The sequence below is a fragment of the Atractosteus spatula genome, chromosome 28 (genome assembly GCF_055471065.1).
Source record: "Atractosteus spatula isolate fAtrSpa1 chromosome 28, fAtrSpa1.hap1, whole genome shotgun sequence".
Taxonomy (NCBI): Eukaryota; Metazoa; Chordata; class Actinopteri; order Semionotiformes; family Lepisosteidae; genus Atractosteus; species Atractosteus spatula.
The window spans coordinates 3,684,700-3,712,581 of record NC_142733.1 but is presented as its reverse complement, the minus strand read 5'-3'; the positions used below and the strand labels follow the sequence as shown (position 1 = coordinate 3,712,581).

The 27,882-nt window shown below is 45.9% G+C and overlaps 1 protein-coding gene across 1 annotated transcript in view; it reads right to left on the bottom strand.

The window, feature by feature from the left end:
- The window catches only part of celf5a (cugbp, Elav-like family member 5a), a 152,802-nt gene that overhangs the window by 40,307 nt on the left and 84,613 nt on the right, over positions 1-27,882 (bottom strand). The window contains exon 3 of the mRNA XM_088907768.1: positions 21,061-21,109. Coding sequence (XP_088763894.1) covers positions 21,061-21,109 — 49 coding nt within the window. The remainder of the gene's footprint in view (positions 1-21,060; positions 21,110-27,882) is intronic.

The following is a 27,882-nucleotide window of genomic DNA, read 5'->3' as shown; positions in this document are numbered from 1 at the left end:
TTCTAGCCCTGTGGAGGAATTGTAAAATTATGTTTTTGGTATTTTATCAACGTATTTGCTAAATGCACGTTGGACTTTTTTTTTTTTGTCCTTCACTGTGCATCTCGGGCTCGACTTCAAATCTTTCTGATTTGAAACTTAACAAAAAAAAAAACCCTCAGGATTGAAGTGGCATCAATGAGCGGTTTCTTAGGACCTTGACCGATCAGAAAGCATGGAAGCCAAGCACATCAGCCGCTTACAGAGTTTGTTAAGAATGCAGGATTGGAGATCAGCCGATCTAACGGAGGTCATCCGAGCTGCAGGAAGCCAAAAAAATGGAGATTTCGATATGCTGTTTCTGCCCTTGTATGAACGTGGATGCACCTTAACGCTTTTCTCTTCAAACTTTCGCTTTCAGTTGTCATTTGTCTGCGGTGTGGTAAAACAACCTTGAAACCCTTCACTTTCATACTGTCTTTGACATTAGAACCAAAGAGGAGTGACTTAACACTGCGCATGATTCTTATAACGCAGGTGACGAACAGTATAAAGCATGAATTAGCTGAGATATCGTTTTCTTCCCTAGTTTCCCAAAATGGCTCAAGGCCCAGGGATAGCAACGTGCTCTTTTTTGTCTCTTCTCTGGAGTTACTTCCGGAAAGCATGGCAACCTGAAGAGTGTGGGCATGCCAGTTAGTTAACATTCCAGAGAACAAGTACAGAACGGTCCAAAGCACTGAGCCTCATGGCTAATATTCGCACCCTTGCACACTCCTCAGTGCTGCTGCTGTCTGTGCGTAGTTGCTGGTAATTCTTCCAGCCTGAGTGTTTCACATCCCCTTGCTAAGGTCAACAGCCGTCACATCACAGCAAAGTACTTCCCAATCCATTTATCTGTACAATAGCCTTGCCTTTAAAAAATGCATGCATGTTCTTGCACTTATTGTTGTTTTGTACGCATGCATTTCTACCTATTTTCAGGTGCATGTTTGCATATTTCAAATGAATTGCACTGATTTTAAACTTGGATAAATGAGAAGTATGAGGTAACATGAATTAGCTGTGACATAAGTGAGATAATTTATTGAAGGGGCAGGGTAGTAAATGAGTTCGAATTTCACAGAAACGTGGGCTCTCACTGGAGGACAGTACCTCACCCAGACTCTTCCGCTAGTTCAGTTAAGAGAATTCCCATCAGAAATGGTTGTTTTGTTGTATTACTTTGTTAACATGACAAATAACCATCTAATGCAGAAACAACAACATAAAAAAGTAAGAGATGACATAACTGGAAAGAGCAGATGCTATAAACCACTACCTTAATTGGTTTGAATTTAAAATGGTTTCTCCATCATATTAGATGTACAATCTAGAGCAGAATTCGCTGGAGATGCAACGTCTCATTTAAGAGACTAATCTTTGGGGACAGCGTGATTCCCAAGACTATTTTCTTCACTTACAAGCAGCGTGAAGCAAAATCTAACTGTGAGCTTGTAAACACAGTACCTGGCTCAAAAGCAGACTCAGGATTACAGTTGTCAGGAGCATGTGAGATCTGTCTCAGTGTAATGGCAACACTTTTTAATCTATAATTTCTTCTTCTCGACTTCAAATGTCCCCCTCCCCCATCTCTTGCTCCTTTCCCCAAATCCTAATGCTCTATAAGACAATTTCCAGTCAGCCTTGGCTCAAAGGCAGCAATTCTTGAAAATGCATTTAGATTTGGTGCAGACTTCAAAGAGAGCAGGAGCTTGCTCTGTACTGCGTGCCCTGAGGCTCGAGAGTTCCTGATGCTTATATTCCCTGTAAATAGTTCTGGTTTCTCGCCCGAGCCTGATTGTAAATTTCATTCTCCGCTGGTCTCCGTTTGCTTTGATGCACTTCGGTCACTTGTGCGATATTGTGGTGGACAAAAATCCCGAAGAAACTAGACCTGTTGACATTCTGACTGAAACAAAAGTCAGGTCTTAACATCACTGCCTAATGTGATTTACTAGGGAAGTAGGGAGAATAAACCTTTAACAATTGTGACAAAGCTTTACAGTCCTTTCCTGGTGTACTGTGTATTAATTTTGATCTTGTGATACAAAGCACTGTGTTTTGACAGAAATTTTTCCTAAAAGTTATTATGGCCAATGAAAGTAGAGATAACTGATTTTGCTCTACAGAGAAATTAACCCACCGTTCACATTCACCTACTGCTTTATTTCATTTAGCATCCAATTTGGTTGACAACTGTGAAAGCATGACTATGACTGAAGCTTGACTTGAGATGTTCCTAAAACTCTCTTCTGTTGAAGAGAGGTTAGCGTCCTCCTTGTGTTCCACCCCAGTGAGAAGAATCGAGTGTTGGAGATTATTGCTAGGTTAGGCACAGCACAAAGAAATCATTCTAGATATGCAGTATATGCATGTGTTCGTGTCGGCCTATAACAAAAGGAGATGGGAAGGCCTTTCAGAAGAAGAGCTTCATACAGCTAAGCTCCTTGTTTTAATAATACAAAGCTTGTCCAACAGGACTGCAGGGCACTGTCATTCTACAGAACAAAAGATAAACAAGTAATTTTGCATGTCCAGCAAAAGTTGTAATTGTGTAACGATGAAAATGGCCTATGTCTCTTCAGGAACCTGTGGGTCCTAGAATTCTGTGGCAAACAATTTGAGTGAAGGGGTCAAGGGTATCAACAATTCGTAGGTGAATTGAAGAATACAAAAACTAACCATGCCACAAAGCTCATTTTAAAATCAGGACCTCTGGACCAGAGCCAGAAACCACAACACAGATTTATTCTAAGGATTTGTTTTCTGCGGTGGGAGGGTGTGTGGAATAGGGGGAAGATGGTGGGGCATCTGCGCTTTTACATTAAAGAGGCACATCGAGAAAATGCAAGAGGAAAATAAGAATCGAGTCCATCCCCGTTGAACAGCATGAAAACGGCCACTGGCTTCGGAAAGAGGTGGCATTAGCCGAGCTCCGAGCAGCACAACACAGATTCAGTGTGGAGAGGAGCAATCATTCATGGTGAAAAAAAACCCATTGTGGAACGCAGGACATTGCATTAAAGCCCAGTGAAAGTGCAGGGTGGGAGAAGCAGCAAAGTCAAACATGGAAATTAGAAGGTGCTCCCACTCTACAGTAAATGTTTTTAAAGGAGCTCTGTGGGAGGGTGGTGAGATGGGGTGCTAAAAGAGCTTTTTAGAGCATTAGCTGGTTGTCCTTTCTCCGGGTCTAAACTCGGAGAGGGAAAGCTATTTGTCTGTTTTGAAAAGATGGCAGAGCAGAGCCTGCTGCTAAGTGGTATAATTTAAGCCCATGGTGCCTTTTCCCCTAAAGCTAAAACCCACCGCTGGCTGACACTGTTCCCTCTCCCGCCTGCTGTCGGCCGGACAGGCACGCCGGAGAGACCGCGAGCACACATCATTATTTATAATAATAGTAGTTGTTATTATTACCCTTTTGCTTTTAACCATAAATAAAATTTCATTTAACACGTCTTTTAAAAACCCATAAAACATTAATATTCACTTCGGGCTGCCACGCCGGCGCTTGGTGCTAATCCACTTACAGAATGGTCCATTTAACTTTTGCGCCATTAAGGAAAAAAACATCAATAAAAAAAAAACAGAATTGCTAACACTGGGGTCTCTTTATTTCTTCATTCGCTCCACCCCCCACCACCACCACCACCATCAATACACACACTGGCTCCCCGAATAGAGATTTATTTCCAGGGCCCAGCTCTGTGGTGCATTTGTGTTGGACAAATTGGAGCTAATTATATAGCGGATGGTATGAGATTCACTCCGTGCCCATAATAACCGCTTTTGCTCTGCTAAGCAACCAAGCTCCCCCCCCCCTCCCTAGGCTTCACACAATCCAGGGCAGCGTAATAGGGACGGAACTTTAATGAAAGATTTTGCAACAAAGCTCAGCCGCTTGGTTGATCTAATGAGATTCCTAACTGTTACGTCCATCTGCCAACCTCAAGCTGTGACATTAGCTACGCGGTGTGTGCAGATTCCTGCATAGCTTTCTGTTTTATACAGTATGTGACGTGCAGTGTATATATATATACGTACACGTATTTAAAACAACTCACCCTTGCCACACTCCAAAGCCTCGGCATTTGTCAAGTGTTGTTTTTAAACCATATTTAAACATTTAGAAATTCTCATTCATTAAGCCTAGAACTTAATTTTTCCATTAACTGTAAATATACAGAAACGTGTGTCTACACACAAAGGTACACACATTTATATTGTTGCTGTTACGCTACAGGAAAATTGGACAAGTGCCACAGCAAACTGAACTACTATCTGTTTAATCTAATCAGCCGGTCCCCTGTGGCTAACTACCCCACCATGCACCTCTGTAAAAAAACAACATGTGCATCTGTGCTGACCAATCAGAATAAAGTTCGGTCTGGCCAGCAGTTCTTAAACAGTCTTTTAAAACCCAAACTCAGATGTGCCCATTCATTTTGATCAGAATTTCAGTTTGATGAAAATTTAAACATGCTCTCTTGGCTTGGAATTAGGTTGTGTGTGCAGCAGTGTAATTCTGTAATGCGGCCCTGGTACTTGCTGAGTACTTGATTGAAGGTTCAAATGATCCTTCAGGAGAGTAAACTGTGAAAGGGAATAATCCTGTGGAGACCGGCTCGATGGCCAGAGGGCACCCCTTTCAGAACTAAATCTGTGTAATTTTTTCCCATATCTATTTATATCTTTCTAGATGTATTAAAAAAGCTTAAAAAGATGAACAGGACAGAAAAGGCTTGAGTGAGAGGGACAGGAGGTGTGTGTTCTTGCCCTACCCATTCCCAAGACTGAGTTCCCCAGTCCCTGATGGAAAGCAAATTGAAAACTGGTGCTCCCACTAGAGACAGGATTAGGCATTTTTCCCGACATGCTTAAATTGCCATAATCTCCTATGCAGATCACATCTGTGGCTAATTGATGGATTTGCTGGAGGATCTGAGGGCGGCTTGCTCCTCTGTGTACCCTGTTTATTTTCAGAAACAGCTGCTTTAACCATTTGGTGCCTGCAGTGCAGCCAGAGCTGCCAAGCGGGGCCATCACACAGCGTGGTCTAAAAGACACTGGCAGTGAACCGCGCGGAGCACAACGGCACCAAGCACAGACTGCTTCCTGTGCTTTCCTCAGACGTTCTTTCCGATTCTTCTGCAAAGCACAGCTCCAGATATTTGTGCCATAGAGTTTCCAGAGAAGCGGATGCATCAGTTTATGTTAGATAAAGCTGGAACGAGTGGGTCCATTTAAAACTCCACTGTTGCTTAAAATACTGGTACTTCCCTTGTGGGCGAGGGAATGTCTGCGTTTAACCAAGAGTGAACCCCAAAAAAAGCTTTGTAGGTAACCACCTTAAAGATATGTACTGTCTACAGCATTGGCATCCTGGCATACTCCATGGCAACCCTTAGTGCACCCACCTGGGAGTATTTGCACAAGCAAATGGAAGAAACTATAACCATTCACCTCCAAGCACAGCAGCACGAGTGCTACATCTTTACAGGGGGAGCACACACCAGTGCACAGAGAAACCCAACATATTTCCCATGTTCAGCAGTCCATACAAACACACAGTTTTGCACCCTTGTTCTGATGTATTTGCAAAACACAGAGAATCTCTCAAGCACGCATACACCCTCACACACACACATAGGCGGAGCCTTCTGTGAAGGGAGGTGAGCGCTGGCAGCGAGGTTGTGTTTTGGGAGCGGGGAGGGGGTGTGCGCGTGTGGAGCAATGATATATTTTTTTTCCCATTACCCTGCTGCATGCATGTGGCTCATTTACATTCATGGTTATCCAGATAATGAACCCTTCAATCCGGTGGATCCCGTGGCGAGAACAATGAACCCAATTACCTCCCGCCGCCTGCGAGATGGGATGGCAGACTCGGAGACAGATGGGGAGGCTGCAGTCGGCCGCCAATCCAATCTCATCCATCTCGCGCCCCGCTCCTGTGCGGCTCTCCTTATCAACAGGCTGTGGCCAGGCAAGGAGAGATCATTACCTCAAAATGCCTTTTTCTCCATCCAGCATGGGAGCAGGGTTCTCCAGGGACCGTCCCAGACACCCTGGGCATGCTTTGTTCCCAGAGATAAGAACAAGTGGCCCACTTCAGCGTGAGCTAAGCCCCCGAAATCCGCAGCTTTGTTTGGAAACGGGTGGCACAGTGACCTCTGTGTTTCCAAAATTCACTTGTATACACACCCTGGCAGGACAACAGCAACAAATAGCCTGGGATTTCAACACATGGGTATAGTAAAAAAAAAAAATCCTTACACTTATATAGCGCTTTTGGAAGCCGAGAAAATATTCTGCTTTTATGAAAAAAGGGCTTGTGGATACTGATGTTACAGGTTTATACTATCTGATCCCAGTACTTCAGGTTAAAGCTCTTGGGCACCAGAAGATGAACCTGTGGCTGTTCATCAAGAAAATATATTAGTTAGTGCCGCTGCTGATGGTGTTCTAATCTAACCTAAGCCATTGTCCACTGTTCTAACAGACACTAACACTTGTTTATATCTCCATGAGTTCTCCCCCTCACTCCATCACCCCTGTCTTGTCGATGCACTCCACTTCTCAGACTTTTTTTTTGCCTCCCTCCCTCTTGCATCCCCTCCTCCTTATGCCTCTCTCTCCTTCTGGTGTCCATTTCTCTCTCTCTTCTTACCTGCCCCCTGTCTCTAAACCACCTTCTAGACACCCCCCCCCCTCGCCCTTCCCTTCCTACATCCCGCTGAACTCAGGGAGAGCACTGATTCTGTGAGGTACAGCCTCGCCAGGAGAGAACCGGTCAAGACTGAGAGAGAAGGCAGGATGTTTCACAAAAATGGAATGACTGGAACCGTGAGGAGACTCCCCACCAATCAAGCAAACGAATGCTAGCAAATTAAAACAGAAACGTAGAAGCCAAAGAAAGCTCTCGATTTCAAATGGCAGGGAAAAGGCTCTCTGGGATGGCATCGGTCACATTCTCCCCTCTCATCCCTTCAAACGACGTCTAATGCCTTGTGTTTTCAAACGCGCTGGTGTAAACAGCTATTCCTCTGATTGGCGACTCATCAATAATGCATTCGAAATTCACAGCCAGCGCGCAGAGCTGTGCAAGGGGCCAGTCCAGGTTTTTTTCCTTGTGACTTATTTCAAACAGAGGAGAAATGCCAATAAGGGAGCAATCGGAGCAATCACTGTTTAAAACCCCGATCCATTTGGACTTACTACTGCAGCGGCTCTGCTGGTAGAACTCAGCAGCTGTACTGATCAGTCAGCCAATGCCTTCATTGATTTATTGATAATGGGACGACAATTATTAGTAATGATAAATATAGGAATGAAATAAAAAGGAAAAAAAAAAAACGTATTGCCTGAAATACGCACATATTAGAATTTATGCACTGTGGAATCCATTCTCAGGCAGTCACTTGCTAATTAACTCTCCTTGGAATAAGTCCTTTGAACTGTCATTGAGGTCTAGACTGGCTATTACTGTATATAACGCGTGTCCTATTTTTCTCTCTACCTCCAATGCGTTGCAAAGCAGCTAAAGCATAACAATAAACGTTTTCCCCCTTTACCCCCACAATTGGACTAAGTAATTTACCTGGATTGCTGGGATTAAATATATTTGCAATGCAGAGCATGACACATGACACAGAAGTAAACTGAGGAGCTCTGCCTGTACTATTTAGAGCTCCTTGGGGGACTTTAAGCCTCAAATGTATTCTGTTCTTCCTCGAATCAAACAGGTGCCTTGTCTGCCCATGTAAGAAAATCAGATTTGAGCCTCCGGCCTTTGCCATATTTTTATTCCTGTGTCCCTGCAAAAAGGTGAATCTTGTGAGGCATGAGAGGGTGCAGGGGTGTGACTGACAAGCTGGCAGGAAACTGCCACTGGCCCAGATGGCATGCTCTGGACCTGCAGGGAGGGGCAGGGCAGACCAGACCATCTGTGTGTGTGGTAGGAAGGGAAGGGCTTGAGAGATGAGAGAACCGCTGCCCAGGGAGAACCAGGCAGCACTGCAAAACTGAAAGAGGCACCAGTGAGAATTGCCACCACTAATCCCAAAAGACACACCTCTTGATATTGCTAAAAAGTTATTTTGCTGTTGTCAAATTTTTTTGGATGGGTGGACAGCAGTTTAAATGCAGGTGCTTTCACTTGTCTGCTACACGAAAAGAGAAATTCAATAGAGTTTAAATGTTTTTTGGCTGTTGGCTGCTCCTGAGACATGGGGGGGGGGGGAGTGGGTGCTCGGAAAAAAATGAACATTTTCGTTAAAGAAATTGATTCTTTAATGAGCCGAGACCTCTTCTAATTTTCTCTTTTTTCTCCAATGTAAAATTGGTGCTTTTTTTTTTTAAAAAAAAAGGTTCCATCATGTCTTATCTCATTTCTTCGATGATGAAGGTGGACTGACAAACGGCTCATCTTCCTGGCGGCGTGAGCCTGCACCTCACAAAGCTACGCAGGGAGACGAGACGGGGGATGAAGGACTGACACTCTGTGGGGGAGCTTGCATGTACTGCTTCTCATCTCGGTGCCAACGATCACGTACCAATTAGCCAGGCGATTGAGAAGGTGGGGGTTAGGGTTGTCCTTTTCTCACACTGCACGCAAGGAAAAATCATAACACTGCACAGGACCTACACGTCAGACCTCCTGCTGTAATACCCTGGAGCAGAACGTATAAGAGAGGCTTTCAGACGAGAGGAGGTCGCTTGACCTATCCTGCTCACTTTGTTGCCACTATCTCCCCGATCGGAGTATCTCATCCAGACGTTTCTGCAAGGACCCCAGGGAGTTTTCTGCAACATCCTGGCTGGGCCAGAGGCTCACAGCAGCTCGCTGGCGACATGCACGACACGCAGGCGAAAGGTGTGCAAATGACAGATAGTTGTTCAAGTTTGCCCACTTACAGCTGATATTAAAGCTGTGTTCAGTTTCAAGGCCAGGGATGCAGGGACGCTGAAGATAAGACATCCAGGGATACTACAGATTAGATACAACACAGAGATAAGCGGTATAATATACGGTGGCATAAGATCGTGCTTTATTGGTCTGTGTCATTTTTTTCTAGTTTCATGACCTTCCTTTTGTCTTAGAGGTGATGGTAGTGTGTTAATGATCAAAGTCTATGGCTGCAGTTGCTTTGTGTAGAAACGCTGTCTACTGCTTGCCAAGAGCTCTCTGAAGCCCAGTGACCACTGTTTTCAGTCCCAGCTGATCGGCAGTGCTCTGATGTTTGTGCTCCTGTATCTTTGTATATTATGGAAATTAATAGAATATGGGGCTATGAACTGAAGAGACTGACATGAGGGAATTACAAAGTCAGTTGCAAAGTGCCACTGAAAGAAAACAAAATGCCTTTCATTATAAAGCAGGAGAATGTTTTAACAGCTCTTTTGCTGTGCTCATATAGTAGTTGTTGTTTGATGCTATGGAATGCAGAAGGCCCCTGTGTGAATACAGGTAAAATGCAAAACTAGTCAACCCATACATGCACTCTCCGAGACTTTTAACAGAACTACAGTTCAATGTGGAATAACTTGACGCTCTGGCACTACACAAAGAAGGATACTGTTTTTGAAAGGGTGGACTTTAAGTCCAAAAAAGCCCACAGCTGTTGGGGATTGGTCATTATGCAGTGTCTCCGCTAATGACCAGGAGTTCTGGATTCCCGTGTTCCCACAGGAAAACAGCTGCTGCTTGGCCAGATTTTGCTGGGCTTTGAAGGTATTGGAGCTGGCTCCTGGCCTACCCAACAGAAGTGCAAACATGTGGCACCAGCATGGCAGCTAAGCCCACTGAAACAGCATCCTGCAAACGTACACCGGCGTGCCAATATCCCCATCAACAGGCCAAGGCTTGCAGTGTAGTCCTTCAAGAGCCAGGGGGCTGTATCCTGGGAAACTGGAACTTCGGATGCCCTATTGTTCTGACTAATCATTCTGATTATATCTTCATTTGCATATGCAATATATCGATGGCTTGAAACAACGTATTCATTTCCCTATTTTTTTTCTAACAAATGGAGTGTTTTGCTTAGCATAGCTGCAGCTGTAGAAAACATCTTCACACTATTCAATCAGTAAATATCCAGTAGGTCAACGGAACCTGATTTAAAATGCAGCAACAGAGACAGAGGGCAATGTATATTAGGAACAACATGGTATTTCAGTGCACGTGGACCAGCAGTATCATTAAGACAGGACAACTGCTGTCCTGCAATCAACCTCTGGAGTTGAGACAAGAAGTGCTTTGCATTGCTTTAAATCTGTGGCCTCAACTTCAATTGTATTTTCTTAAGTTTGCTTTCATTATTATCCCAGGAAGGAAGGAACGGCTGGGGATTTGCAGGAAGGCAAGAGAGGAAACAGATTATTAATTTAACCGTGCGTTTGTTTTGAGGGTCAGTGACAGAGCTTTTAATTTCCTTTTTCCCCAGCAAACTTCTGTCCTTTAGATGCTCTTTAATGTGGGAACTGCGACGTGAGATGGGAGGAAAGACTGTGGCGCAGCCTCACAACTGTGGTTTATCAAGATCCCTCCAAATCACATTTCCTTTTATTTATTTTAAGGTTCCTGCGGTTCCCAAATGCTGTGTTGCTATTTCAAAACCATTATTGTGATAAGTTGTGTTCTTCATGCTAAAAGCTTTTGGGTCTGTAAGCCCTCATACATTGCTACCAACTCCCCTGTTTACACGAGGCCTGCCGTATGTCCATCTCTGGCACATATAGAGAGTGAGTAGCTGACCAGTCACGTGTCTGGCATCCTGATCCAGTGCCCACTGGGACATCCTGCTTCAGTACATGTCAGGGGGCCCCTTGGCACTGCAGCCTGGTGAGAGATGCTTTTTTCTGCTGGATTGCAGCGGGTTCTTAACGTGGTGGAAGATATTTTGCGTGTTTGTTTTACCTGGTAGTTCTGCCTCACCCGTGGTGTAACTGTGTGTAGCCAGTGTACCATCCTGTTTCAGAAGGCAGATATCATTTTTAAGAAATGCCACCCCCCCCCCGAAAGGCCACTCCAAATATAAAATCCTAACTATGCCACTGTGGGAGAGAGGCGCTTGCCTGTTTTAGAAAAAAAATTACAGTGGTCTTTGTGAAGGGTCTTCTGTGATGTTTTGCTATTTTTGGGTCTGAGGCCTGCAGTGCAAGTACACTGTTTTCATTAAAAGATATGAAAATGTTAGGACCAATGCAGAATAATAGAAGCAATAGAAATTCCAAGTGATGGCACTTTCCCCACATTTTTTGGAAACGTATTAAAAGAGAAAGAGTAGATGCACGTATTGTATATGAAGTGTCAGTGTACATTGTTTATGTACCAAGCGATGTATGTCCTAATAAAGTTCTTTCTTAGGGCCATTCCTGTGTTTATTAGTGTTGTCTGAAGAAATGACAGGATGCTACAGTAGAGAGAAAGGAGACTCTTAAGAGTCTAGACTGCACTTCGAATTCCCTGTGTGTACATGCTGGTGATGCAGGCTTAGAAGGGTCTCTCCTAAATTTAACCTAAACATGATCCAGTTTTGAATAGAGGCCTCACCAGTGCGCATCGCAAAGCAGAGAGGGCACAGCTCTCCTTGTGCACAGGCAGCTATTTACTTTGTAGGGAAAAAATATCAATTTCTCAAAAAATGCAGGCTTGTTTTATGATAGTATTAATGTGTCAGGCCATCCATTTGCTGACACATTTATGACGCAGAGAGTCTAGCCTTTAACTAGTCTCACTGACCTCTCATGTTATTGCCACTTAAACACACCAATGAAAACACATCACTCTCTCCCAACCCCCCCACCACCACCACTGCAAACTCAGCAATGTTGCAACCCGTTTTTTAATCCTTCCATCCCTCCATCTAAACCAGCAGAGCTATCTCCACAAATAATAGGTAAAAATAGTAAGGTCATTTATCTAGGGCACATTCAGACTGTAAATTCAGCTTAATTTCTAAAAATATATTATTAGTTAAATACTTGCATGGATGTAATTTGATATTTGGTACATGAAATGAATGGGCATACAAACGCAATTGCATGTGAAGTTTCATATGACTGTTAACGAGCCCTCTTCCCTTCAATACTCTCAACAGCACTGTCAATCAATGTAAGGGTGCGATACTAGACAGGTGTGAATTGGCAAAGATCAAAGTAGCCCATGTCTTGGAAAAATACTGTAGATTCCCCCAATAAATATCTCACAAAACCGAGCAATTTTTGATAGACATCATAAGAACATAAGAAAATTAGTAAATAAAAAGGGATCATTCAGACTCATGTTTCATTATTATTATTATGCTCACTGCATTGACTCAGTGCCTTTGTGGAGGTTGAATTCTTGAATCAAGTCCTTTCGCAATCTCTATTTGAGACTAAAAAGGTTGCTTTCCTTAGCTCCTCAGAGTAGGACATTCCTTTGCATCTGAGAATGTGACTGGTGGCTCTTTGGATTGATTCCAGAGTAGCAATATATTTTTGTAATGTACAACACAATATTTTAAGTGATGTGTTACTAGCACGTTGTACAATTCCCTTGATTCGAATTCTGCTTTACATAGTCTAACATTTTGTTTGCCTTTTTTATTGCTTCCCCACTGTCTTATGTAGGAGATGTAAATGATGTGTCAACATTAACATTTAAGTCTTTTTCATAGGTAGCTTCTTCGGCTCATTGTTTCCTATTTATAGTTTGTCTTTTTGCTAGCTGCAGGTATCACTCGTGTGACTTATTTGTCTGGAGTAAATGTCATCTGCCAGGTACTTGCACAATCTAAATCTTTTTGAAAGTTCTTCTTTGATGTTTGTTGATCCTCTTTTTTTGTGTCATCTGCAAACGTGGCGATCTGTTGTGCCACAATCTTGATCATTGATATAATTAGAAAGAGCAGTAGTACTACTACAGATCCCTGTGGTACTCCACTAATTACATCACCCTATTCTGAGCATTCAGCCCTTACCAGCACTCTGTTTTCTATTACGGGCTTCAAGTACCTTGAGCAATTATAGAGGAACCCTACGTTTTTGACTGCAAAGTCCCAGTCAAAGCCGTGACTCCATACCAACTTGCAGGTTAGTGGTCATGCTGGTTCCATCGAATGTACTTTGGTCCTGTGTGACCCCAACCACAGTGAAGCACCCCATATGAGTGTGAAGCTTGGCTGAAGGGCTGCCTGGATTATACTGCAGGTCGTGAAAGATGTAAAGGACATAGAGCAGGCTGTGGGCGAGCCGGACTGAGGGATAACAGCCATGAGAATTCAGGACATGGCTTGCCCGTTACTGCCTGTGACCCAGCAGGTGTCAGGACCCTTTCTAAGTTTTCATCCGCCAGAAAGCTTGGGACCTCAAGCTGCTAATGGATTCTGATTGCTCAAAAGAAAACCTCCAGTATGTTTTAACATCTAAAAGCAATTAAAGAGGTCAAATTGCTACAGTACATTCCATTAAGGATTTGGTTACATGCCTGTGATCTTGCCAGCAGGTATGTGTGTAGGGGTGGTGGGGGGAGTGGGATCCTGGTTTAGATCGTTACTGGGTCACATTTTTTTTTCTTTTTGGAATACTACCCCAACATTTCTAGGACTCTCTCAGTGATGCCTAGTTAGTGGGGAGCTGCTCGAGTCGGAGCGGCATTCCACAGTTTTCCGTGTGAATTCAATCAGCAGTCTCTCCGCGCCTTTCCTCCCAGCTCGTAGGCGCTGACAGCAGCACTCGCTCCCAGTTTAAGCTCCTTTATTTCTGACAGTGTTTTCACAGTTTAATTTAAATATATCCGTGAAGAGAACGATGGGGAGGGGGGGGAAGGGTGGAAAAAACAGCAGAGAAAAAAGAACAAGCTAAAAAAAAACCCATGCTCTTGTGTAACGCCATGTGCCAGTCGTCAAGACCGGGGAAACCTATGGGAGCTGGTCGCTAAAGGTTGCTGATAAACACAGCATTGGGTGGGAAGGGGGTTAATGAGATTTTGTGAAGCCTTATTGAGAACAAATAGCAGTGGTATCCCCGAGGCAAATGGAGGAAGGGGTCAGGGAGGAATAAAAAGCTCAGTGTTCTTTTATGACAACAGCATTGTAGCCTGATCTCTATACGAGACTTGTGCTGGTCAGGACTGGTGAGGGAGACCTCTAAGGAAGACCAGGTTGCTGCTGTAAGCAGTGGTTGGGGACCAGCCGGTGGCGCCCCACCCCGTCGTTCACATTTGCCAGTCCCCCAACATTGTGACTGCAGACATTAGAAGTGTTGTCCCTGGGATTCAGGTTTTAGTTCTGGAGTTCTGGAGTCTTTAAAAATCCCAGGGCTCTGTTCCGGAGAGTAGGGGTGTTAGCCCAGGTGTCCTGGCTCAATTCCTCCCAGGATCTCAAAAAAACGTAGGTGATAGATGTCCTCATCTATTTTGAAAAAATTAGATGATAGATGGATAGATGGCCTCCCTAAAATTTCATGTCATTCGGATGGTGAAGCAGTTTCTCATTCCTCCATCTGATCTGTTTGTAGCAGTACAGAGTGACCGCTGTACTTCACACTAGTTGAAGCTACACATTGAGGGTCTAAATTACATTTTCATTTGAGACGGATTCCGTCTCATTTTTCGGAAAATCCTGAGTTATTAAAATTAGTACGGCATTTTAAAAGTAGCACTTTGTTCGCCTTTTGGGGATGCCGAAACGATGCACACTGCACAGGCTGTGGAGAGATGAGACCCAGCAACAGCTCTCTGCGGGGCAGTGAGTAATCCCAGCCAACCCCCCCTTCCCCAGAAGGTCAGAGTTCATCCTTTTCAGTCAGATCAGCGTCGCCACACAGGGCACGGCACGGAACGTGGGGTGGGGGGGGAAGGTGGCGATCTTGATAAGGAGACGTCTCCTGCTTTTCGTATCCGAATCATTTCATTACAGACAGGCTGCTAAGCCCCTATCGTAGAATGACGCCTTTTTCAGAGTCAGACCAGTAACTTAGTAACACTCCCCTGCTACTGCACTTCTTTAACACAGTAATGGAGGACAGTTACACAGATAAGTGACCTCAGAGATAGAGTCTGACAGGGTTAGTTACCAGAATCTTACTGCACTCTTTCAACCCTGCACATACAGTACAGCGCCCTGGCCCTTCTGTGACCAGCTGCCGAGTCTTGTGGTCCTAGTCAGAAAACAAACGGCCCAGGATGTCAGAGGTGTTGCCTCTCGTAAGTTGAAAGGGGCACCTGAGTGTTGCGTTCTTTGTCTTTCTGGGACAAGTGAGGAACTTAACTCGTTTTAAAAAAAGCGCAACTTTTGATTGACTTCTTTTTCCTTTCAGATGCAATGGCTTTAACTCCCCAAAACAACCACAACATCAAATAATTTTTTTTTGTCAAGTAACAAAAAGAAAGACGCGCCTTCGTGGTTTTTCTGATCCGCTCAGTTGCATTGGTACAAAAGAGAGATTATTAAATCGAACGCTGGTATTCCCGAATATATTTAATTTGCAGGAGTCTTAATGTGTCACGCCTGTGCTGTTTGTTTTGGGCAGACGAAAACAGATTGCAACAGTGTTATGCGATCGGATATGTTGGATAGTGAACAGCTTTAATGACGGAATTGGAGCAGAACCCTTCTCGATTAAAAAGCCGGCATTTTATTATGGTGTTTTTTTGTCCGTTTGAAATACGCTGTCAAATAGGGGCAAGAATATAGGGCATATTTGTGCGATTCCTTACATGAAGCAAAAAGATAACAGCCATCTATTCTGCACCAGAGCTCTGCTTAACTCCCCACCCACCCCCACACACACACACTCACTCATTTCCCACCCCAGCTTCAGTTCCTGGTTAACCTCCAGAGGGGTGTGCAGCAGTCTTGATGAAGGAGTGTCGTTAGTGTCGAGAGGGAGAGGGTGTGTGATTGCGGTGATTTCCACACCGGCTCTTGGTGACCCAATCAGCCTCTCTGTGTGCACAGCCGCGCCCGACAGGCAGCCCGCTGGTGTCTGCTAGCGTTGGGAGCGCGGGAGGATCAGAGCCCCCTCTTTCCTTCTCGCGTGTCGCCCCTTCACGAGAGCTTGACTTCAGCCCCGTTTCTTATCCAATACTGTGTTGTTGTTTTTTTTGCAGGGAAAAAAAAAACAAGTGAATGAAAAAAGCGTGACTTGCAGTTCTGTATTGGCGCTTGTGCTTTCAGAACTCGATACAAAAGAACGACAGATGCACAAAGAAAGGAAAGGAATTTAATCCGGCTGCATTATTCACTGATGCCACAAAGTAATGACTTGAGCGGTTTTTAGTCGGGTTTTTTTTAAATTCATGACCAGATTTATTTCTCTGCATGTAGAGAGTGTTCCTGTGACATGGGAGTTATTAAGGGTGACAGCTTGGTGGTGGGGCACCAGCTTTCTGCCCTTTTGGCATGAGTGCCTCCTCATGCTGCTGTTGTCCTCCGAAAAACGCGATCCCCGGCCTTTGGTTTCTCTTACGGTCGGGGGCCTTAACCGTTACAGGCAGCTCGTAGACGAGGAGGGAGGTGAAATCGGGCTGCGCCCCCCGTGGGTGGTGCGCATCTCCCGTTAAACAAAAATCTCGGCTTTCGAGCATGGTGCTTTCAAGCACCATGTGTCTTGCCCGCATGGTGCTATTGCAGCAGGCTGTAAAACTGGTTCCCTTTGCTGTGCGCGACTCCACGCGTTACGTAGAGAGCTCTGTGTCACAGTCTGCATCACGCTCCCGCCCGCTTCTCTCACTCTGGATCTGGTCGCGGCAGACAAGCGAACGCAAAGAGGGATTTTTTTTTTAAATTGAGCTTTTTCATCGCCGTGGCCGCTCGGCTTGGAGCACCTGCCCCGTGTGTCAGGGATTTCCGCGTGCCAGCAGATTGAATGGCGGGGAAAATGCCCTCATGGCCAGGCAGCTCGATCACGGGCCCAGGAGGGACAGTGTGCCGTGTCGAAATGCTGTTTTTGTAACAAAGCAAAAAAAAAAAAGGGGGGATTTGGGCAGGAAACATGATTCTTTTTGCACGTATGACCTAATACTGGTCTGGCCAAAGGGATTAAAATCCTTTTATCCACCAGAACGTGCTCCCCTCTGCTTCAGCTGCACCGTACAGTACGTGTTCTCAGCACAACAGATTGTATGAGTAATCTGTAGCTTGCTTTCTCTAAAGAAAATACATATTTTATCCTTGGTTGGTTTTTTTTTTTTGTGAGTGCCAAAGGCTACACAGGCCCCATGATTTTTTTTTCATTTCTTTATGGTTCTAACAGGTAAGTGTGCTTTCAGGGTTGGTGGCATTGAATTTTTTCAGTGCCCTGCCGGGGGGAGGGGGCACCCAGGGCCCACATCTTGCTTCCTTTCCTTGTCTTGTTTCTTGGTTGCAGGAGTGCAGAGACAGATTTCAGAGGAGGAGGCTGTTGCCATCCCTGGCATTCCTCTTGGCGTCGCCACAGCTGTCAGATCCCATGGGCTCTCGGCTCCCTTTTCAAAGGCGCCGAGGTTTTCCAAGTGAAGCAGGCTGCACCAGAGGAGGCGCGCTAAGCAACAATTTAGGAAGAAGGGTTGAAGTACAGTACATCTCCTTCTAAAAACTCGCACAAACGCAGAGTTAATCATAAGAGCTCCCCATTAAAGCTGACCAGTTGTAAAGGAGCTTGGTGGTCTTCTGTAATGCTCTTTCCAAAGCTTTGACCACACTTGGCTTGCTGGCATGTTTCTCTGCTACACTAAACCGTTAAACTGTGATTGAATCCGCTTTTCCAGGGTTTTGCTGTACTTTACTGTACACCGGTACCACGACACACACTCTCACTAAAGGCAGCCTTGTGAGGGTCAGAGGACATTGGAGTCCCCAGTTCTGAGGGGTTGCAAGCAGGGAGATGCAAACTGGCCTCTAGATCCAGCAGAGAGATCCCAGGTACGCTGGCTCGTGCCTCGGACCAGATATGTTCTCCACCATGTTGTTTCAACCTGAGGGGCTGTCATAACTGCTGTGAGACCTGACTCCAGCTGGAGGCGGGCAGAGGTATTAGTAAACGTTTGGGCTGTTGGAGGCCGGGGGAATTTGTACAGGAGGCACGCAGTGGGCGAGGAGCTTTAGCACAAGACTCAGGTTGCCGATTATTGTGTGAGAGTATTGAATTGTGCAGCAGAATAATCGCCCGTCTCTCCTCCCCCAGGATAGAAAACAAACAGGAAAAAGATGGAAATGGGAATACGTGTGTGTGTGTGTGTTTGGGAGTCTGGGTGGGGGTGGAGGGGAATCAAAGCAGTTAAAGCTGATTTATCCAAGTTAGGAGGCAGAGACCCTCGGAGGAGCCATGAACAGCCCTTCCAACACAAATATCAATGGCCTTTATATTCAGCCAAGGCCAGTAATCAGCACCTCATAAGAAATAAAATCAACCTCTTTCATATTTCAGGCTGCAGGGGTCCCTGAGATGTGTTACTGCTGCTCTGCGCATCTTGCTCCCCCCCCCAGCCCCTGAACGAAGCACATAATAAAACCGCCTCCAGTGGGATGAGATGTTGCTGGGAGTTTTACTGTTGCCCTGACTCGGGGTCAGAAAAGGGAAGCGTGTGGGGCGGCTCTAATGAGAATCTGTGAACAGCAGTCGGGAGACAAACACCCTCCACCCCTCTTTCTGTGGTGCTTGGGGGGTTTAAAATTATTACTATTAAATAAACACGCGCCTAGCAAAATCACCCTTTGGTAAATTCTGACGTTGTTTTTAGTAGACACCCGTTCTCATCGGAGGCACAAACAGGACGGTGAACAAAGCAGCAGATTTACCACCCCACCTGCACCGACGCCACACTACCTCCACCTTTATCCCTGTTTGGCTCCACACTGGCCAATTCTCGCCCCCAGACGGCACAGCCCTCAGCGGCTCTGGCCTGCTTCCTGGCAGGGGAATTCGAACAGTGCGGTACACTGCACCAGAGGGCAAAGGGCATCTGGTACTGGACCTTGGCGGGCATCCCTCACACGGCAAGACCTTGGCATAAACATCTCGCGTCTTTCTCGTGTTCATTTTTCAGTGACTGTAATTAATAGAATTAAGAAAGGGATTGGGAAGGTTCCTGCAGTTAGGCACTGTAATTGTATGCAGCGGAGGTAGAGGAGAGTGCCTGCTCCTGTTCTGTTTTAAAAGTTAGTGGTCATCTCCTTTTCAATATTATGAGAGTGATGTACAGTAGTGGGACATATTCATACTGTAAATGGTACATATATGTATAAATTCAGACAGACACATACCACACATAAACTTGCACACACGGTATCCTGGCATATTAAAATACGAACCCACAACAGAAGTGGAATGATGTAATTATTCCCTGAGTTTTCCTCCGCTGCCGGTTTAAAAAGGGTTTTTAACTCCGGTCGGGAGGGATGACAGCAGCCAAGTTCAGTCAGACTCGGCTGTCAGTCATTAGAAATCCCTTCATTTCCTCTCCTGAAACACAATAAATACGGCCTGTGATCCCCTTCTCTCTCTCCCATATCCCTCCTCCACCCCATCTCCCCCTCTGCAGCTGCCCCTTGGTCACCCCTCACTCTGCAGGGGGGGGGTCTCAGCCTCCTCGCCCTCTGGCCAGGAGGTCGGCCCTCAGCCAAGCGGGTTCAGCCAAATTTTCACTTAACACTCCGTAATCCTCTCAGCGCACTTGATTCCTGGGTGTGGTTATTCCCAGTGAATTGTGGAAAGAGAATATGCCCCAGGGCCACGAGGGCATGGTTTGTCCCTGCCCTGCTCTGCTCTGTGCTTGCTGTTTCATCAGTCAGCTGCAGTGTATCGGGGCGCTACGCAGGAGCGACCTTCGGGGCTCCGAGATGTTTTTCATCGAGAGCGCTTCTGAAAAAGTCTTTCCGCGGGTCTGCAGCTGGTTTTGACGCTATGCAGGGGGGAGGCTGCCCATGAAGAAGCGGTCAGTGGTCAGAGTCGGCGCACGATGCTAGTTTATGTAAACCTGCACCGGCCCTTGACGTGGGATTCGGTCCCCTGGTCCTGTTGTCTCGTTCTTCACTGAGCACAGAGGCTACGCACAACTCTGCAGTGAGGGCAGCCTGGGGAGCCCTAAAGCCAGGCACTTCCAGGGCACTAAAAGCCTGCCGAATGTCATCATTAGTGTGGACACAGTGGCCGCAATAGCAAAATCAATGCGGCTTTATGGATCATCAATCCTGACCACACAAGACCTGCTCTGCTACAGTTCCAGGGGGACCGTTTGCACAGTGGGTCGTGGCCAGACTCAGAACTGAAGTCTGTCAACCCCCTTTCCCTTATTTCCCTCTCAGGCATGCTGCCTCCTTGAAGCCACATGAAGGTGTCAGGTGGGCAGCGGAGGAAGAGAGCTGTGGCCCCGTATGGCTCGCTCGTGAGGTGTGCAGTCGTAGCTCCAGAAGGTCTGGACCGTAAGAGACAAGTGCTGCAGTTATTTCTTTATTATCGACATTCCTTCTTATTGCTATCATTACTACACCACATGTTCTCTGGTCGGACGCTGTTGTGAGTCTTACAATGCCAGTGCCTTGCAGTACTGCAGGACTTACTTGCCTAGATGCTTTGGTTCCTTCCAAGTGATATAGAGGCCCAAGCTCGCACGGGCCCTGCTAAAAGACGCCGGATTCCTATCGTATTCTGCTAACGTGCAGTGCCGCAGACAGCCCGAAACAAGAGAAGCAACAGGAAAGGAGAGAATTCAGCGACCTCTTCGAAACCTGGCACTGACCTGGCAGTGGTATTTATCAGCCCGCCTGCTCCTCGAGCTCCCTCCCCCAGCAACGTCCCGTCACACTCCTGTCCAGGGGACACTCGTATATCTAACAGTACAAGAAGGTGTGTGTTGGCCGTGCGGGGGAGGGGGAGGGGGAGGCTCGTCCTGGTACACCGGCTAATGACTTTTTAATTTACAGTGAGACGGTAATGCGTTCTTGGCAGAGAGCGGAGCGGGCAGTGGAGCCCACGCCCACACCTTAATTAAAATGAATTCTCGCGGCGCCCATCAGCGCAGGGGACCGCGGCCGGCGGGGGGGGCAGACGGAAACATGGAGAAAAGAAGACAACTACCTCCACGGCTCTCGCTGTCGGCGGGCTTCACCTGGATGGGCCGGGTCATCTGGAAGAGGAGCGAGAGAGAGAGGGCTGTTAGTATGAACGTGCTGTAAACGCAGAGAGCGGCACAAACGTTTGTGCGGCAGATCCACGCAGAGCTCTGCGGAGCTGCAGACCCCGATACCCCACTTCACCAGTTTCCGCTGTCGTTTCGGCTTCACGAAGCAAAAGTTTGTGACTTTGGCTTCTTTCAGGAAACACCTGGATGAGATCCTGGGATGAGTTAGCTGCTAGCTACAGTACCAAACAGCCTAGATGGCCAGATGGACTCATTTGTAACCATTCTTATGTTCTTATTGAATTAAATATTCACCAAAGAGGCACAGCACGGCTTCACTATGCTATGGTGTTTTACACAAGATGATCCTGCTTTTAATTTTTGCAAAAAAAATAAAGAAACTATTAAGAGATTAGTTACAGCACCTCAGGATGCATTATTATGAAATCCCTTGAGTAAACGACACAACGCTCACGGAAAACCTAATGCAGTATCTGGACAGGACAGGAAATCATGACGGCCAGGTGTTCTGCATCTATTTCTGCTCGGGTAGATATCATAGGAGGAACCCCCCTTTCCGGTTAGTGTGTGCGTTAAGGACATGGAATCGCAATGAATCGTGGGCGTGAGTATTAATGAAATGCACCAGGAGTCGGAACTTTCTTGAGACGGCTCGTTCCACCTCTTTTGCTTTCCTATGCCCTGAAAAGTCTCATCTTCCGTAGCACTGCCATTGGATGAGCGCTAATTAATATTCATGCCCATGATTCACTTAGAGAGAAAGACAAATAGATAGGTATTTTTGGACATATTTGACAGTCTTGAAAAATGAAAAGGAAATAAAATGATTAGAAAGCTCAAGCCGGCTGCCAGAGAGCGGGGATCAATGCAGCTCCATTGATCCCTGGCCCTTGCGCTGGTTAAGAGCATGACCAGGAGAAATTCTGCGGTTAGGAGCCCTGCTCTAATCCAGTGGAAAGTGATAAGAATGGATTTTACTGGATTAGATGTTCCTGTCATCGTGGACTCTGGCGCGTGTGTGGTGTCTCTGCGCTGGGGCAGGTGGTGATTTTGCACTGCTCTTCATCTGTTGCGGTTCAGGTTGAATAGTTTCTGCGAGTGGTTCTGGGGGCTTTTTGACACAAAGCCCTTCTCAGGCCAGAGCAGAAGGGAATAGGGGGATACTGCAGGAAAGCATGTGTGAGATGACTTTTGTTTCTTCATCTGGGAGAACCTCTTAAAATCGCTTTCGTTTTTTATCCGGCGTATCTCTCAGCCTCCCTTTGAGCGCCAGCTCAGCGTGGCTCACACCATTCAGTGCCGTTTTAATTCTTTTATTTGCCACAGAGTCCTGTAGGAAAACGAGATAAAGAGATACAGAATTTTCCTCCCCTTTCCCCCTTTTTTTTTCCAGTAACCCTCCCGCGCCTCCATCCAAAGGGAATCCGAGGTCTCTCCGAGCGAATTGCTTTGATAATAACGCAGCGGGCAGATTTTTAATGAAAACCCCGAGATCGGCGGCGTTGTGATGAGATTATCAAAATATGCAAAACAATCTCACATCCTTCAAGGGCTCAGCCATCTGTAACCAGAAATTAAGAGCTGTTTTTTTTTTCCTCTCTGCTGCTCCGCCACATTGGTCCCTGACACGTTAGGGGTCAAATGTAGAAAAATGTTAGAAAGAGTCCCAAGATCCCCCCTTTTTTCTGTCTCATTTTTCCCCCTCTTTTGTATATATTTTCTTTTTACTGTCCAATTTCAGAGCAGAGCTAAAAAGGTCAGATTTAAAGACAGGGCAGCCCCATAAAAGCGTGACTTGTTCAAGGAGAAACACCATAATGGGATTTTAAAACGTCTTAATAACATGCTGATATATGGGGGAGAGGGCCAGGCCAGATTCATTAAGTGCTAAACGTATCCATTTTCACCTTGAGGAGCGGAATAACCTTCTTCTCGGGGAATTTCTCCATAAATTTGCCCCTCGTAAATAATAACTAGCTGGGGTCTTCTACAGGTAAGGGGTGCTGGCGTGTGTGAGTAGGTGCTTTTGTCAAAGAGGGTATTTTAGGTTAGAGCTCCACCACCACGTGAGGGAACCTGTCTGGGTACCTCTCCCTCCCAATATGAGAATTTGATTTTTTTATTCCTTTATTTCACCCGAGACGTCAGTTGAGAACATGTTATCATTTGTGTTGACATCTCAGAGAGAACTCCGGCTGAGCATCGTTTGAGAAGCACCTTTGAACAAGGTCCAACAGCAGAGTCCCAATTAACACCCCATGCTGTCTTTACATTTTTATTTAATATATCAAGACTAATTGTACAAATATTGTCTTTGATTACTCTGCAGGCTCGAGGTGGTGGACAGGTATATTTAAGTTGTTCTGTTTAGGGTGCTGCAAGGAGCTGGAATTATCTGTGTGGACTGTGCAGTTGTGTTTCAGTTTAGCGGATTTCAGCCAGGGGTGGAGCATGCAAGCTGATTACAGTTGCTCAGACTCAAATCCAGCAAAGAAATAATATTTTTTTAACTCCATCTCTCCAGAATGCAGTCTCCATAAACTACACATCCCTAACCCCAAAGGACAGCCACAGAAACCCCCAGGGAACAGCCTGGCAGTGAGCTTCCCCACGTACAGCAGAATAACTGCAGTGGAGCTCCCTTAGAGGGTTTAGAAAAGCAATCATAGATTTTACTGCGTCCTATAGGAGCCCCTTCAAACTTCACTGCAGCACCCTGATGTAACATCACATGCGAGATTTGAAAGCTCTGTTTTGGAAGGTTTATCTGTGTCAGGTGTGTCTTTGAAATCGGTTCCAGCTCTGGCAGCAGAAGGATGATTTTGACAGCCCGTTCCTTCGCCCAGATTCGAAGCCACTGTTCTGTACTCGCTGTACTGGGGGGCTCTCGGTTCAGATCTCTGTGTTTGTCAGTCGTTTTCTCCTTCTCTTTCTCCTACAGAGGGATGCGTGAACGTGCGCGCACATGCAAGTAAACAAAGGCAGAGCTCCCCGACATCATGCTGTTGTCAAGGCAACCATTATTTCCACATCTTCCTGAGAACAATTTGTTTTGTGCTGCTTTTTTAATTTTGTCTGTCGTGAATTCTCAGAGCCTTTCCAACCCAGCAGATAAGGGCCTGTGGGAAAGTAATGAGTTAATTGGGAGCTCTGAGGGGCACGGGTTCTAATTGGGACACATTGTGTTGACAGAGTGGGAGGGCGAGAGCTGTCTGCGGGGCTGTGATAAGAGCGCTGTGCATTTGCCTGGTGTTTCTGTAGCACTGACTCCTTTCGTCCAATTGCCATTAGCACACAAAAGCACATCTAGATACGGACATCAGCTAACAACCAGAAAAACATGTTCGAGGCCCAACTTCAGGCATGCAGATGCACTGGCATGGCAAGGAAATGCAAAGGAATAGAGGCAGAAACAGGTGCATACAGAGAGAATGAAATATCAAGACACGTAATTGCAAACAGGCGCGGACACACAAATATACATAGATACAGTACATACAGACACACCCAGCTCGTGGTGTTCTGTATTATTTCACCTCTGATCTCACAAGTTTGCTTGGAGAAATTAGAACACCTGCGTGTCTGAGCTGTTCAGTCCCTTTCAAATCTCTGCCTCATCTAAGCTGTCAGGATTCCAGCCTCATTCCCAGCAGCCTGCGGGGTAGGCTATCCATTGTAAAAAAATACCATTTGATTAAAACTCAGTGGTTGTTTTTTGTTTTTAGTATCATTTTTGTTTCATTGTATAAAACTTCAGCACCTCACGTGTTTCAAAGCGGATGCAAAGCAGTTAAGTACAGTGATACCGTAATATTGACATCATCAACAACAGATGATTGATATCAATTCAGATTCTTGCCAGTGCGCTTACTAGATTGTGTTTAATGATTCTCCTGCTCCAGTTTGGCCCAGCCATTCTGGTGCTCATCCCTGTAGCTTTTCTTAAGGTCGGCACAATTAACAGCGTGCCCTTTTCGTTTCATGGGCTCTGGTGCTCGGTTCTCATCTCATTGGCGCGAGCTGATGAGTTGAATTTGCTTCTCCAGAACAACTGGAGGCACCGCTCAGCCATTCAGGCCAGTGGCGCGACGTGTTCACGGGGCCCTCGTCTCATAATTGTATTTCATAAATCCCTTATCTTGAGCTCTGTTGGTGAGGCTCTCCCTGCACTACCTCAGCCATGCCTTTGCCCAGCCCCCATGTCCGTCAAACACTGCCAGGCAGACACCTGTCAATAACGCATCCAAAACGAGAGGCTCTCCCTCTGTCATCTCGCCTAGTTGATTGAAGAGTGTGGCATTAGGACACAACAAGAACAGAGCAAAGCCCGCCATCGCCACAAAGCTATGTTTTAAAAAAGAACTATAAGTGAATCACAGTAAGACAAAGGCCATCGTGTCATCCACGGTAGAAGCATACAAAGCTGCACATACTGTAGAGGATCTCATAACTCGGCTCAGAACAAAGTTCCACACATTCTCATGTTTTACTGATTTTTAAACCTACAGAAAAGCCGCTGCTAAGGAGCCTCAGGTAGTGCAGCATTGCAGGGAAGGTTATTAATGACAGGTGGATCTTCGCGTCATCTAGGAGATCACTTGCTCACGGTGTCACGCAGGCACCCTGGCACTGAGACTGACCCTAGTGGCACAGCAGTGTTGCCTCTGCCCGTGGCAAGACCCGGCGCAGATGCAGACATGCAAGGATGCACGGGTGTGTGGCGCGTGGCTATGCCGCAGGGACCGCAGGTTGCCGCAGGGTGTGCTGGTCCCGGGCCCAGCCCTGATGGTGGGATCAGGAGCTCCCCTGCCTCTATCATAGGATGCGAGGCACAACTGACAGGAAAATGTGAAGAACTTGTTTTGTATTATGGTGCTTTTCCCAAATAAATTGGCTCTGATGCATTTCTCCAGCCAAATCATTTATTCCACAAACTGCATTATCTGCAGAAGAGGTAACACAATACCACAGTATCAGGCAATATAATGTGATACCAACGTAATGTGTGGAAACTGAAACCATAGGGGTCTCATTTTCTTTTCTAAATACAGCATAACAGCCTGACTTAAAATTATTAATGCTCATGGCTATAAGTTTCACTGTGTTCTTTCCTCCTTTAGTCCTAATAATGAGACAATATGAGGATTGCAGCTGTGATAATTGATACTTCTAATTATTAGTTTGTGAGTATGTTGGGCGTTGGCAGCCCAGAGCTTGACTACAAAACCCACAGGGCTGAGTTTGTGTGGGAGAGGGCTAAATTAACAAAAACAGAGAACGACTGGTCAGGAGAGAGAGGTAAAAATAGAGAGAATGAGTGACAGAGTTTTAGGAGAAAAGAGAACATGTCCACACAGGCAACTGAGCAAACACCTAAACCTCCCGGACAGAGAGGGGAGGAGTGAGATGGAAAAAGGATGACAAAAAGAAAGAGTGAGAGAGAGTGACAGAGAACTCATGACGCAAGGAGAAAGTTTGTGACACAGTGAGGGCAGAGAGACACGGGGAGAGTTTACACTCCATGTGTGAAAACTGGATCCCAGCACCACCATGGCACTGCTGATAAAACTCTTTCTGAACAGACCTGTCAATCCAGCCTCTTAAACCCTGGGATTTTTATCAGGGACCAGACGCTAAATTAAATGCCAAGCCAACAGAACAGAGGTTAGACAGGATACCTCCAAAAGCAATTAACTCTCGTGCCAACATTAGCACATTTCATTTCCCTTCACTATGAAAAATTAATATTCTACAGAGCCAGTGAAAAAGAAGACGACGTCTAGTCCTGAGCCCATGTTACCATCGTGTCAGAGATCAGTGTTTTAGATCTTTTTAGCCCTGTATTCATGATGGAGTTTTGCTCCTGGTCTGTTCCTCTTGGATTTATGCGTGCCGCAGCCCTGTTGTGTCAGCACCTGCTGCAATGCTTTGCTTTGGTTACCACTTCTAGTGGCGGCTCGGACATCTTTCTGTTAATTCCACAGAAGTTTTGATAGGAGTCTTCCCTGCAGTTTGTTTCCTGCGCCTGTCCTATGGGCAGTGCCATTCATAGAGTGTCATAACAGATCTATCCATCCAACCATCCCATTCAGTCTGCAGAATAGGAAAGCAGCCAGACCTGGCAACAAGTATGTCTGGTGTGCTGTCTGGAATTGTGTTTCCGGGCTTATCATTCCCGTAGCTGTATTAAATGGTTTGCGAGTGCTTGGGATTGTGGGGCACTTATCTACCTGGAGCACTGAGAGACCCACAAAGAAACTCAACATAGAGTCTTCATAGAGTCATGGAAAGGCATGATACCAGGGGTTGTTTTAGTGGCTGGAGAATAATAGGAATGCCATTTTGTTTTTGTTTCATGTGAATGCTGTGTTTTTAATTAATGTACTTGTAATTGTTCGTAGGAGTACCTCAGAGACTTGGCATTTTCTTAACGTGATGACGTTACAGATGCTTACTCCATTGATGGTAATGGATAGTTACTAAATCTAGGAGGGGGGGTGTTTGCTCAGTTGCCTTCGTGGACAGGCTCTCTTTTCTCCTGCACTTCTGCCAGAGTTTGTCTTGAGCCTGTTTTACGTCATCAGGTTGGTTTGAAGAAACCAGGGTGTTACTGTGATTTTCGGCTCAAGCTGCGTTTAATAATTCCCTTATCTTGAGCTCTGTCTGCAAGGCTCTCCCCATCTGCTACCTCGGCCACGCCATTGCCCAGTCCCCCTGTCTGTCAAGCACTGCAAGACGGACACCTGTCAATAACGCAT